Genomic DNA, 13913 nt, shown 5'->3' with positions numbered 1-13913 from the left:
GCAAGGGCTCTCAATAAGAGCCATACTGGACATACAGTACAATATTTACATTAGTATGAAAATCATTAAGTGTTCCTCCGTTGCCAGGATATAGTGGTTTTACTATCTGTTGTAATAATGTATACAATATAAAGATGTCATATAGCCCTTGAGTACACTGTTAGGTACACTGAATATGACCTCCTTTTATTAGAACCAGGAAAGAAGCTTTTTATCATGGCCATAATTAAGGAACACTGTGTCTGTTACCCTATATTAACCCATTAATGACCTAATGTTTTATGGCATATACCAGTAAATAAATATAATGTGTAAGAGAAGCTGTCACTTGGTGGGTGATGAATTGTTCAGATATGTGAAGCAGAAGGAAACTCCCAGTCATCCACCAGCTGTAACCACTGCTTAACCCCCAACTCTCCTGAGCCAAACCAGGGCCTCTGAAATCAGTGTGAATAGCTATGCATGCCATCCACCAAACAGGCCGCCCAACACTCCTTGTTTTTTTCGCGGCCGCAGACCAGAGAATTTTTTGCGAATGAAAAATTGAAAATTACAGTCGTGATTACAGGCTCCCTGGAAACTCTCTGTAAGGAGAGCTGCGCGCATCGCCCACACTTGCCGTGTCAAAGTGACAAGAGTTTGGGGAAAGAATGAGTGGTTTTGTTTTTTCTCTATACCTCTTGGTGGTGTTAAAAAAAGAGATATCGGTTTCACGTCAGACACGTGCGTTTCCCACACAGTACCACAAGCATCTCACACACACACACACACACACAAACACAAACACACACACACACACACACACACACACACACACACACACACAAACCAGCACAATGAAAAATTATACTTAATGGTTTTCTGTGGCTCACTGCAGACACCCTTGCACTGTCTCCTGTTGCTTCAGAGGTAGTGTGCATAGAAATACCTGTATATATCTTCAGATACAAATACCTAGCCTAGTACAAATGTTCAATTGGCATGTTAGATGAGACTGTTGAACAGAGGATAAAAACATATCGATCATGAAACACCTTCCATCTGTTGTTTGAACAGAAGAGAACCAACCTACCTCTAGCATTCACATGATAGGACTGATATAAATTCCTCTGTGAATAGTAAACTTATGAGAACACGGTATATTCACTAAGCTGTTCTACATTCAACAATCTGAATGCCACCTGCATGGCTCTCTTCATTTCATCCACTATCAATCTTGTTTAAATCATGCGTCAGGATAAAACATACATTCATACATGATGCATCATGTATGAATGTATGTTTTATCCTGACGCATGTATGAACTTGTATCTGCTTGCTGACTTCTGATTCTCTCTGATTCTCTTCTCCTCCCTTCCCTTCAGTAACGCTCAACCCCCTTTCTATTTCTCTCCCTGGCCGACCCCAGTCTTATGGGACCCCCTTATAAACTGAGTTTCTTCCTGTTCCTCAGCACTTACTGTAAGGGTTTCAGGCTCTGGGCTCTGTACAGCTCCTTGAGACAAATTGTCAATTGTTAATGGCGCCATATAAATAAAACCGAATGGAATTGAATTGAATCCTGTGGCTGCTACAGTTTCTGTAGCCATCATCACCAAACACAAACAGCCTGTTGCCATTATCCTTCAGCTGGATCTGTCCATGAACCTACCGCTGAAGCCAAGACACTGATGTTAACCCAGACTGACTAGGCAAAGGAAACAACCATGATTGAAAGAAACAACAGGCTTCACTGTTTGTCTGAGGACAACTACAAGTGCTGAGAATCAGCCCGAGTCCAGTGTTCTTTCATCATTACCAGCACCTTTCTAAAGGTTGGAGGGAAAAGGAAATGATGGTCATTGACACCTTCAAATATATCTATAAGCCTACTCCTCCACCACATGTAACTATTTCTGTAACCATATTAGCAGAGAACATTCAAGTTAATTAATATTTTAAGGAAACCATGAAGGGATTTCATTTAAGGCTTGAGCTGCGTTTAGTACCTAATAAGATACTGGCTCTCTCCACTCAAACACATTTTTTAATCAGTCCTGAATCACATTATACTGCTTGTCACAACAAAATCGAGAAAGATAATCATTAAACTTATAATCCATAGAAAATGGAAAAGATAGGCACAGCACAGGCATTCTCACAACAATATAATTCCAAAAATGCTCACCCCATAATGAACCGATGCCAGTAATAGAGCATAACAGTCTGATAGAATTTACATACTGTCCTTCAAATAATCACAATCGAAGAATCACAACCATAACCATCCGAGTACTGCTGAACAAGAGATGTGCAATGTTGAGGACTTTATTTTCTACCATGCCACACAACATCAAGTGGCATTTAACTTTTCCATGTGCTCAGAGGGATTGTCACACGGGGAGGGTGCCCCAGTAGAAAGCACAGGACTCCAACCCCCCAAAAGAGGTCACTCCAAGCATGGAGAAAGCGATTTTTGAATTACCGGAATCAGATGACCATAATGGCTTTTGAAAGAGTAATTTTGCATGTGAGTTTTGCTCCATGGAGGAGCTGGGACAACCAGCCACGGAGGCTGACACTGCCTGAGCCACAGTGCACCATGGAAGAAACTGATGGTTGGGGGCACGAGCCACAATGCGGCTTTCACTCCGTTTCATCGGAATGGACTAAAAGTTAATTTTCTCATGGCTCTATACTGTCACGATCGATGACTTGTAAGGAGGCTTTGGCCGCTGGTGTTGGCCAGGCTTCAGTCTCAACTCAAGTGAAGCTGCTGAAATTGTCACTGAGCCGTTCTCTCATTCTCTCACACACAGGGAAAACACAACACTCATCCTCTTACTTGAGAGAAATCATCCCAGAAAGTAGGCTAAGCTATTCAGAGAGAGAGAAAAATATCCTCAAATCCGACAATTCTGTCAAAAAGAAGATATCATTTTTCAAAACGCGTTTCTTTAAGATCTCCGAGATGTCTGTTTGAGTTGGCATCACAGACTTTGTTATCTTAAGTGCGGGGGCTTTTATTGCTCACCGTCATAAAATGCATCGCCCTGATTGTCAGCATCAGCCTATCCGATCTGGGCAATTTCACTCTAGTTCCTCTCTGATAGATGACATACATAGGAAGGATTCCTGTTAATGCACAAGTAAAAAAAGTCTACACAAGGTCTCAACAAACACACGAGACACCTCATACCCACAGATAACATCGTGTGTAGTACGATCTATTTACCGAAAAGCCTAACGACAGAGCAAAGGTAAGTACACCAATAAATGAGATGGCTTGTCTGCAGAGTATAGCTTTCAACAGTTTGACAGGATGTAATTTGGGATAGAAAGATCTCACACTTGAACGCATGAAAATACGCATTCAATAGCCTACGCATCAAAGTCATACATTTTAGATACATTAACCTCACGCCTATAAATCAAGGTAATGCAAAGCAAAGATTTAGACTGCACCAAAAATTCTTCTAAGTGATCTAAATGAGGTGGCGACCAACACAGTTGCACAAGCAAGAGGAATTGTCAACAGGTAAACGAATGTGAAATGGAACAGAGGACCAGGGACAAAAATATTTGTATAGCACATTTACATGTAATTTCATTACATGTCATCTTGAATTTCCCCTGGGGATCAATAAAGTATCTATCTATCTATCTATCTATCTATTTGCAGGTTTATCCCACGACGTTATAAACTACTTAACATTTCACATGTCATTTGTATTATGTAAATACATTTCAGAGTTAATCACAACATACTTCATTCATAAACAACACTAAATACATCGAGTGTGTGGTTTCCATGCATTAAAAACTTGGTAAATTGTCATACTTTTTACTCAGTATTAGTCAGGATATTAGCTTAAATGCCATTCCTCCAAAAACGCCTTGACACGGCACACAACGGTTCTTTTATAATTAAAAGAATTGTAGCCTAGCCCACAAGATCTTTATAGAATCTAATATCTTGTAAAGAACAGTGTCATTATACATGATTGAAGTACAGCGAACTTGTTATTAATAACATGGCTTTTGATTAATAAAATGGACTTACTTGTGGTCTAAAACGCAGGAGATGCCAGGACCGCGTTGGGCCACCGTGGGCTTTCATATTAGGTTACCTCGGAACTTTGAAACGGATCAAAGCCATTTTGGCAGTAGTTAAAGCCAGGATACGCACAAACCGAGCGTGCCTGTGAACGACAGGTTGTGTGCGTCTCGGTCTGACTTGAGCGTTATTTTGTGGATTGCCCGCGTTTGAGTCAGGGCAAACTGGGTGTTTGGAGTGTTTTCAACTGCGCCATCTTGTGGAAAAGCCATTGGTAACTAACGTCTCCGTCTGACATATCGCATTTTCAGTATAAAAAATGGCAAATTTACGGGGTATGTGGAGGCACGACGCCACATTTAGTACAATGCCCAAGGGAAGATCAACGGAGAGATGGGGCATCGGTAGGCCTACCTTCAGGAATTTAATTGACAATTTGAATTCAGGAATTGAATTGACTTTCAGTTACAATTGAGACCACCACGAGTTGTCCACTGTAAGTAGATAGGCCTTCGCTTCGCTTCGTGGACCTGGCAAGCGTTTTCCTCCCCCTAGCGTCTGATTCCGATAGGCTAGGGTTTGCCCCTGGGTGTTAGAATTTTTCCTGTGACAGTAGCCTTATTTCTTATGAATATGCCTACATTTAGCTTGTTGACATTTGTTTAATATAGGCTAATAGGCTACTATTTATAGCAAATAGGCTGTGTGAGCTATAAACATCAAAGAAATAGCCGTCTGTTGTTTGAGGTAGGGACAGGTTATCCGACTCAATTCAGATTGCCACTATGAAACTTTACATAGACACCTGTGTTTTAAACATGAGAGAATTGGAGAAGTAGAGGACAACACCGAATAAGCTAGTCTCACAGAGAAAAGCCTTGAGCAAGTGTACAATTTTGGTTATAGGATATAGCCAAGTTCAGCTATTTATTTCGGATTTCAAAACATGAAACTTCGCCCCCCCCCCCCGCCCCTTAATGGTAGCTATACCAGATTCAAACACTCGGAGGATAAACACACTTCCTGGTATTTTGGATAGGTTATGCAGAGACTGTTGCTTGCTTGTGTTGCGATCTGCGGTGTCTGACTGAAGCATTGATAATATCAGCAGTAATAATAAAACAGTAAATATTAACTAGACCTTAGATTGACTTTAGGTAGAAGATGGTCATGGTTATTTGTTGTGCGTAAACGTGTTCGCCGGTTAGGTTTCCTATTCAGTTACACGCGTATGTCAAAAAGAAGCAGCTCAGGGATTAGGTTAGCTGTGTGTGTTCACACAAAATGATGTCTAAATTACCGGGATCTACGGGAATATCACTTCTGGGTGACAAATCACTGGAATTTTATCGAGATCCAATAACTTTCTGCGAACGTCGCATTGAGAAGCATGGCAGCCGAATCTTTCAAGCAAGACTGCTCAACAAGTCAACATCTTTCGTGTGCTCGGTTCAGGGAATGAAAGAACTTCTTTGCGGTAGGTTGTGCTCATTCAGAGGTTACAAAGTTTGTTTGAGCAGTAGCAGGTTCTTGTGTATACATGTGGTTTCATGTTGATGTTGGTTTCATGTTTGATGTTGCGTTGTTAGATAGGCTAGCTTGCCGTGTTAATTCAGCGCAGCTACAATGTTTTTTAGTCTGATACTAATAACTCGTGTGAATATTTCAATGTCTTATATAGACTATCTATTTATGTCTATTTCTGTTGTTGATTAAAAACAAGTGTAACAAGTAGTCTATAAATATGTGATTACATCTGTTGCATTGCTGTTTCAGATTGATTATGTGCCTATAGCCTATGCATGGTTTATTAAAGTGGGACTTCACTGTTCCTCGCTGGATTAGAGACTATGTCAGGCTTTATTGTCACGAGACAGAAAACCCATGACCTACTGCCTGGGCATGGGTTTGAGGCTTTGCAAATTAATTGACCCCCCACATACCCTCTATAAAATAACCAAATATTCAGTTCAGGCTACAAAGGAAGAAGTAGTCAGTGCTTTGAATATGTAAAATTTTCTAGCACAGAGGAACTTCATCTATTAAGAAGATCATAACTTCCTCTCTTTCTCAGACATCCTCTTGTGTTGGTGTGGATATGGAAAGTCACTCCTGCAGATGAGTTGAGATGAGGGATCACCTTGGGTCCGCAGATGTGTAGATGTTGTGTTGCAAGACTATGCTTGCCTTCTGTTGTAAAATCTACACATTCTTTCTCAAGTTCAGTAAATGTTGTCATTCCAGTCAGGTTCTCTGCACTGTAAATGGGAAGCTGTGGCTCAGACCAAACTATAAACAATCCCAGCAAATCAACACGGTTCTTTTCAGTAGCACAGAGGGGAGGGGTGTCATTTGATTGGCTGTTGAACATAAATAAAATCAACAACATTTCACCAAGACTGGACTCAAGGCTGAGTCTTGAAGTAGTGGCATGGTCACCCTCCTTGTATGACAGAAAGCTGAGAAAAGATGGAGACAAGATGAGAGCAGGAAACAAAGTTTAGGTTAGGATATGATAGTTTAGATCAAGATCTAACAGTTTGTCTTATGTTTTTCAACCAGATAAATCATCTGTGTTCCTGAAAGACCCCACTGATGTCATGACTTACATGTATGGAGACAACATTGTTACGACCAATGGTGAGATAATAAAGCTCTTTTTCCAGCCATAGTCTACCCAAAATGTTATTACCAGGGCAACATCTGTTACAGGAAATGATATGCCTTTCTGTGATGAGGATACTTTTACAGACAAGATTGGCTATCACACTGAAGCTTTTTCTGTAGCATGGGTTCTCACCAGAGTTTACACAAGTATAAAAAGCACAAGTACTAAATCCTACATTATAAACATTATCTGCATATTTACTTCTAGATATTATTACATAACTGGGATATGGAAACCTGTTGGCCCAGGAAGATGATTTAACTTTCCACATGTGGTTGGCTGTTGCAACAAGGAAATTGCATTATTCTTGTACCACCTGTTGTGTAATATCTGTAAAGGTGCTCTTGACGACTGCCCCAACAAAAAGATATAAAAGCAGTTCAGCTTTTTAAGCATATATGCCATATACTCTAGGCCTAAAATGAGGTTCTGCCCTCTTTAAATAGATTTTTTTGCCCTGTCAGGTTATTATGCCCAGACTTAGGGGAGAGTTTCCTCAGAGCACCGAGAGACAGTGTTTCATGTTACCACTAGAGGGGGGTATCACACAGGCAATAGAGTCAGAGCCTGCTATAGCAAGCTCTCAACATTTCATAGTCTGTCACCCAGCAATAAAACCATCACATCTATAACATCACTGTCTTTGAGGAAAAAATGTGATACCATCATTCATATTGCTCAAACCACAAACTCAATTATGACCGAATCTTTTATTAACCCAGAATTTTCCACGGGGCCGCAATCTATCAATCAGTTTATCTGGCCGGTTCATGAGCGGGTTGTTAATGATCTCTTTAATCTCTGCCACTCACTCAGGGGAAGAAGCCAGTCTGCTTCGGCTGTCTCTCATGAATCTGTTCACGGGGAAGTGCCTGGCTTCCAGCTCTGATTACATTAAAAGGTAATGAACGTGCCACCTCGTCAGGCCACCAGACCATTTGTGGGCCCAGAGGGCCAAACAACAAGCTCAGCTCATCAACAAGAGACGGCTTACCTAATGCCTAAAGAAGCAATCAGCAGTGTTATTGTCTGTGTGAATGCAACACACAAAATGAAATGCCTTAAGACAAGACATAAGGAACATCATATATATTTCCGTGCATGTTTGAAAATCCTGTTATGTGCAGATAACTCTTTACCCAGGCTTGCATGCTCAAAAGACAAAATCACAGCGAATAAGCAGATTATCTTGTTCACAGTTCAGGCCTGCAATATCAGGCCTGTAGAACATGGCAAACTAGTGAGGAGTACACAGAAGGTCCACCTCACTATTGTCAAGTTTATACTTAAAGACTCGCTAGACATTGTTAGTATTTGCAATTGCCTTATGCATTATATGTAAGTGTATATGCAATACACAATACTAAATACAAAATAGTGCACCCATACAATATAACCTATTTGGAAGCCTAATGGGCTGTGGGAATTACGGTAAAGAGATGACTACCAGAACAGCGTGTGTCTTTGTTGAAGGATAAACCCTTAGTAGCACAGGCGTGTAGAGTGATATGTTCTTTCTATATGTATGTCCTACTGATGAGTAAACATGATGTCATGGCTGTACCTAGTGGCCTAATGAATCCTCCCTGTTCTTGTCTAATGGGGGTCAATGCATTCTTATAACATCACTGCTGGCCTTATTAATCATGGCTTAACTAAGGCTGTCAATCAGAGGGAAGCCATACGTTGAATCATTTCCTTAAATTGGCTTGAATGGAATGAACAGCTTCTCTGCTTCCAGGTTTATTCTTCTTTAATAAGGGGTGCTGTAGTCTTACACCATGTTTTGATAAGGGGTACTGTAATATTACAGTAAGCGAAACTGGCAAGATACGTCATGTTCCGCAGCCATTGTACTAGACAAAAAAAATGTTCTCTGCGGTAACACTGACATCTGTGCTAATCCCCATGTGAGTTTGCAGTGTGTGTGTGTGTGTGTGTGTGTGTGTGTGTATGTGTATGTGTGTGTGTGGAGACTGAGACATAATCAGGTGTTATGTAAAGGCTGCTTGTCTGTTTGTTTTTCCGGTGCAGTGTTTGTGAACGCAGCCTGAAGGACCTTTCCTCAAGGTGAGAGCTGGAGGGTGGATCACTGCTGAACATGCGGTTTCACGTTCACCATTATAAACTCGATACCTGTGATACGTTATCAGAATCTTGTATTTTAGGAGATGGCGAGGTTTCAGATGGAATCGGCCAAACAGTGGTGATGTGTTTACAAAAGCAATGTATCAAACAAATCTATTTTACTGTGTTTTAGGTAACAGAGCAAGCAGAAAAAATAATTATTGTCTTTAAAGAAATAGAACAATCAATAATAAGTGTATAGTAAATAATAAGACACCTAACAGAAAAAGTTTCTCTAAGTTTGATGTTCTCTAAATACTCCAAATCACCATCATAACAGTGGTAGTGGTATAGGCCAGTGGGTTTCAAAGTAGGGGTCTGCAACCCATAGCCTGGGCGTCCACAAAATAATTTGCTTTAAGTTATAAAGTTGTATTTTATCATTTAAAAAATCATATCTACAGATGATAACCTTTTGCACCAATGACACAAACATATTGTGTCTGTGCTCCTACATACATTAATATTTAACTGTGGTATGATTATGACAAATCACGTCAGTCTGTTATGAATCATTTGAATCACTCACTCAGGTCATGATGAACCATTCAAACTGCTGCTTGGCTTGGCTTATTTGCTAGTTAGCTAGAGTATGAACATGGAGAAATGTTTAAGTCAGTCCACATTTGCAAAATCCAAAGTTGACAAAAAACATGTTACCGGTACACATCTGCCAGAAAAACACAAAATTGTGAACCAAGTTACCAAGTTACACACCTTCCAGTAAACACAGGATTGCAAGCCTGGCCACAACGCCAGAGAATACAAATGACATCTTAGTGTACAAATGGTAGTAAAGATATGCTTAATAATTGGTTATAATTATGAGGAAAACTTTCTTGGCACCAACAAGTTTGAGAACCCCTGGTATCGGCAGCTCATGTGCTGTATGTGGTGTGCTTCAGTGCAGAGCCCCAGTCAGTCTACCCCATATTCAAGAGGCTGGGCTCGGAGCTGGTGCTGGGCCTGTTCCTGAACGTCAAGGCGGAGGAGACGCCTGAAGTGTTCGAGGAGATCACTCAACTCTGCACCCTTCACTGGCACGGTGAGTGAGTGTGTGTGTGTGTGTGTGTGTAAGCGAGTGAAAGAGTGAGCTAATGAGTGTGTGTATGTGTAAGTGGGTGAGTGACAAAGTGAGTGAGTGTGTTTATTATGTGCTGTGTGACTGAGTGAATGAGTCAGCCAGCCTCAGCTGGGTCAGAGTGTCCAGTCCCACATAAAAGAGCTTACCTACACCACAGGATTAGAGGACGGCACAGCCTGCCCACCTGAATGATAACCACTCTAGTGCCCGTAGCCTATCACCTATCATACCTGTGTAAGTACTGGATAGTTACGCACACGACAGCTACTGCAACAGACCAGGGGACGCTTAGGGATGATGATGAAACATGAAATCTTTGTGAAAATGTAAATTATTATGACCGCCGCTAGCAAAGCGGTCATATAATGATTGTCAAAGTTTTTTTTTCTTTTTTCCGTCATCTACTTCCTGAATTTTTGGTCAACGATACCCAGGACACCGAAATACCGGGACACATGAAATTTGGTGGGTATGTAGCCCCACTAGACTTTTACGGAAAAAATTTGTTTCGTCCCCGGGGGCCACACCCCCCCCCCCGTGCTGGGCCCCCCGAACCGCAAAAAAAAACAGTTTTTCCTAAATAACTACCTGAACCGTGGCACTGAGGATGAAGAATCTTTTATGGTATGTTGGTCTCAAGGGCCCACATCAACCTGGCCCATAATCACTCGCCCCCCCCGGTAAAAAATGAAAATGCAATATCATTCTGCTTTAATCGCCCCTATCTTCAGTTAAGATGTTAAGATGTTCAGAACTGCACCAAAATTTATGTTTTATGTGTATGATTGACCTGGCATTCTCTGGGGGTATGCGAAGTTTCGTAGAATTTCATCCATCCTATCGGTATTAGAACAGCCAGCTTTAAAAGAAAGCCAAAAAAAATATTCATCATCATCATCATGGCTGCATTTCCAGTATTGGCGATAAGTAGTCGTTTGTCCACTAGATGGCGCATCGTTGCAGTGAGACGTAATTTTGTTGGAAGTTAAAAGTGGGTTGGAAAAACAATGGACGCTTCCTACAAGGACTGTAGTTTACCGTAGAGAACACCCGATGCGCAATGGACGCACTGTGTTATTCACAGGGAAGCGCTCGTGTCAAGGCAGCTTAGTTAGTCCCGACCTACATGAGATTTTGAACGTTGTTGTGAGAGTGGTGAATTTCATCAAAAAAAAGCGCGCATCTATTCTTCGCACTTTGCGAAGAGATAGTAGCTGACCAAAAGGCTGTACTGTTTCACAGCGAGGCAAGGTGGCTTTCCCGAGGTAAAGTGCTGTCGCGCGTGTTTGAGCTCCGAGTCGCCTCTTCTTGGAGGAAAAGCGCATGTTTGAATCTGCAAGCACGCTCACTAATGAACATTTCTTGACGAAGCTGGCCTATCTTAGCGATATATTTGATATATCTTAGCGATACATTTGAGTTAAATGTCCAGTTACAAGGCTAAGACAAGCACCTACCTCACCTAGCAAATAAGATTACTGCATTCACCAAAAAAACTTGAGTATGGGACAGGCGCCTCGATCGCGAAATCGCTGAAACGTCTGATTGGGAGGCACTCTTGTGATCCCATGTATTAAACAGTAGGCCTACATCACATCCAAAGTTTATTTCAAAAATATTTCCCAACCAGCAGTGCTCAGTATGACTGGATTATGGATCCATTTAATGCAGCATGTTGGTATTTCATTGAATATATTGTACAATGCTGTAAAATGGCCTATGCTTCCTAATATGTTGCTGGAAAACAGAAATATGTGTGTTATGTATTTATTTATTATTATATCTGCAGCACCAGCTGATTTTAACTCTGTTGAAGAGGATATATTTAGAACTTGTCATTATTTCAATAAATTTGACAATTTTAAGCTTGACCTACCACTTTCTTAGAGCGATGAGGGACAGGTGCATGGGGCTCGAGAATGCCCCCTTGATCAAAGTGGGGAATGAAAGAAAAAGTTTGAGAAGTTGGGTCGCGATAGTCTGTCATTTTTAAAAAGTGGGTCCCCAGAAAAAAAGTTTGAGAAACACTGGGTTATACCAAGCAAAATGATAGCAGCACTGTAATTGTATCTTTCGACTGTCATTTGTTGCACGTGCTACAAAAATCATTCTGTGCAATGGAAGATTTACCAACGTTACACCGGTCTGATACAGTTTTGCCTATACATGCGTGAGACTGAGACGCCTGTTTATTTGTTTTAAGTGCGTGCAGGGTGTGAGAGGGGAATCGATGTGCTTTGATTCCAGCTTGGTAGTTGTAGTCTGTGAAATTAAAAAGCACGTGTGTGTGAATTATCCAAACAATGACACCTTCATTTCATTATGGCTGCTTTAGCAACACACCTTAAGCTACGGTGTAGTGGGTCCCATTTAGAAGTGGCTACTTCATTCGCGCTTTCCTTGACTCATGGAGCTGCGTGAATTTTATTACAACTTTTCGCCACGATATGGCAATTTAAGTCCGCTTGATACTGTAAGGCGTAAGCCATTGGTTTCCAAAGGAGATTTTATTTGTGTCGCCAGCATAGCCTATTGACAATTTATGTTGTAAATAGGCCTACCTTATAAGCCTACCTGTAGCTTAGGGAAGCTAACAGCTCTCTATTAGGATCTAGTTTGTTAGTTACAGTTTTTTCATAACTCCCTGATGCATTTTTGCATTTAGAATAGCCAGAGCGTGGATATCTCAATCGGAAAATTAAACAATATCGGGTGCCTATGGACTATAGATCTGATCTGCCCGCTATTTATTTTTTGATTTCTTAAAAGATTGAGCTTGGTCTGGTGAAAGCCAGACTAGCCATGGACCTCAGTTACACAAACATGAATCAGCCTAGGCCTATATTTGCACGAACAATAACGGACAACAGCTCTTCAACTTTGGCCCGTTAAAATGTGTATGAACAGTCTAGCGACGCATTTCATCAAGGCCATTTGGACATGTCAGTTATTTGCACCACTGGTTAGATGTAAAACAGCATTTCGTTTCAGACTACTGTTACTTAATTTGTGCATTAACAATAACATTTCAGACTACTGTTACTTAATTTGTGCATTGACAATAAAGTATCACATGAACTAAAGATGACTAAAATCTTATGTAGAAGAAGAAACATTCACAAAAAATCCATCCATCCAAAAAAATGACCTTTGTTTTTGATAGCTGTTGAAAACGGCATGGAACTGACAGAGATGTTTTTGTTTATAAGCAAATAAATAAATAAATAACATTATGCTGATACCTTTTGCTTTTCCCAAATACAATGTAGCCTACAGGTGTAAGTGACCTTTCATCAATCCAGTTGCAATGGATGAACTGTGATGAACTGCCCTACTTGTGATTGTTTAGAGATTTTAAAGGTTTTATAACAATGCTACATCTTCTTTGGCTATTCTACAATCTATTCACCTTTTCAGCACCAGTAGGCTATTTTCTGTGCAGCCGCGCACACACACTCAGGCATGCCAAACAAGCATACACAAAAGTTTCAAGAGTGGGGGATGGAGTAAAAGATGGAGACAAATTGAAGTGTGATTTATTTTCGCGGAACGGATGTACAGGACTGAGCGGCGGTCATATTTTGTACCGCTATGCGGTACATCTAGTTAAAAAGATGATGACGTGCTCATTGTAGGGGTCATCCAATTGAGTGCAACTACAGTCAATCCAGACAGTTCAGTTGGAATTAAAATTAAGAAATAGAAGAAGCATTTGCCTGTTGTTATTTCAATCCCCTGCACTGTCCCTCCACATAAGTGGCTATTTGGCAGTTGGCTATCTCCCTTTTCTGGTCAAAGTCCAGTATCTGTGTTGGTAATTCTAATGGCCATGGTAATGCGTATGGACTGAAACACAAGGACAGAGGTTGTGTTTCATGCACCTGTCTGTGGCAGTCGGACTCTCACGTTGCAGCCTGTGATCTAATGAGCAGGAATCGGACATTAGCACTGCGGTGGCTGTGCAGACAGGGCGGATGCGGCCGGTAATACAATCTGCT

At 41.0% G+C, this 13913-nt stretch overlaps 2 protein-coding genes across 3 annotated transcripts in view; one reads left to right on the top strand and one right to left on the bottom strand.

The window, feature by feature from the left end:
- si:dkey-247m21.3 (5-hydroxytryptamine receptor 4) overlaps nt 1-4144 on the bottom strand; it is a 29247-nt gene extending 25103 nt beyond the window's left edge. For both annotated transcript variants that reach the window (XM_042059389.1, XM_042059388.1), the window contains exon 1: nt 4043-4144. The gene's annotated coding sequence lies outside the window, so the exon portion shown is untranslated. The remainder of the gene's footprint in view (nt 1-4042) is intronic.
- Nucleotides 4145-5071: 927 nt separating this feature from the next.
- LOC121680752 (putative cytochrome P450 120) overlaps nt 5072-13913 on the top strand; it is a 46420-nt gene continuing 37578 nt past the window's right edge. Inside the window, exons 1-5 of the mRNA XM_042060284.1 lie at nt 5072-5513; nt 6599-6676; nt 7521-7605; nt 8739-8774; nt 9737-9876. Coding sequence (XP_041916218.1) covers nt 5321-5513; nt 6599-6676; nt 7521-7605; nt 8739-8774; nt 9737-9876 — 532 coding nt within the window. The 5' untranslated portion in view covers nt 5072-5320. The remainder of the gene's footprint in view (nt 5514-6598; nt 6677-7520; nt 7606-8738; nt 8775-9736; nt 9877-13913) is intronic.

This window comes from Alosa sapidissima, chromosome 13 (genome assembly GCF_018492685.1).
Source record: "Alosa sapidissima isolate fAloSap1 chromosome 13, fAloSap1.pri, whole genome shotgun sequence".
Taxonomy (NCBI): domain Eukaryota; kingdom Metazoa; phylum Chordata; class Actinopteri; order Clupeiformes; family Clupeidae; genus Alosa; species Alosa sapidissima.
Note: the sequence above shows the minus strand (reverse complement) of the source record. Positions and strands in the feature narration are given on the sequence as shown.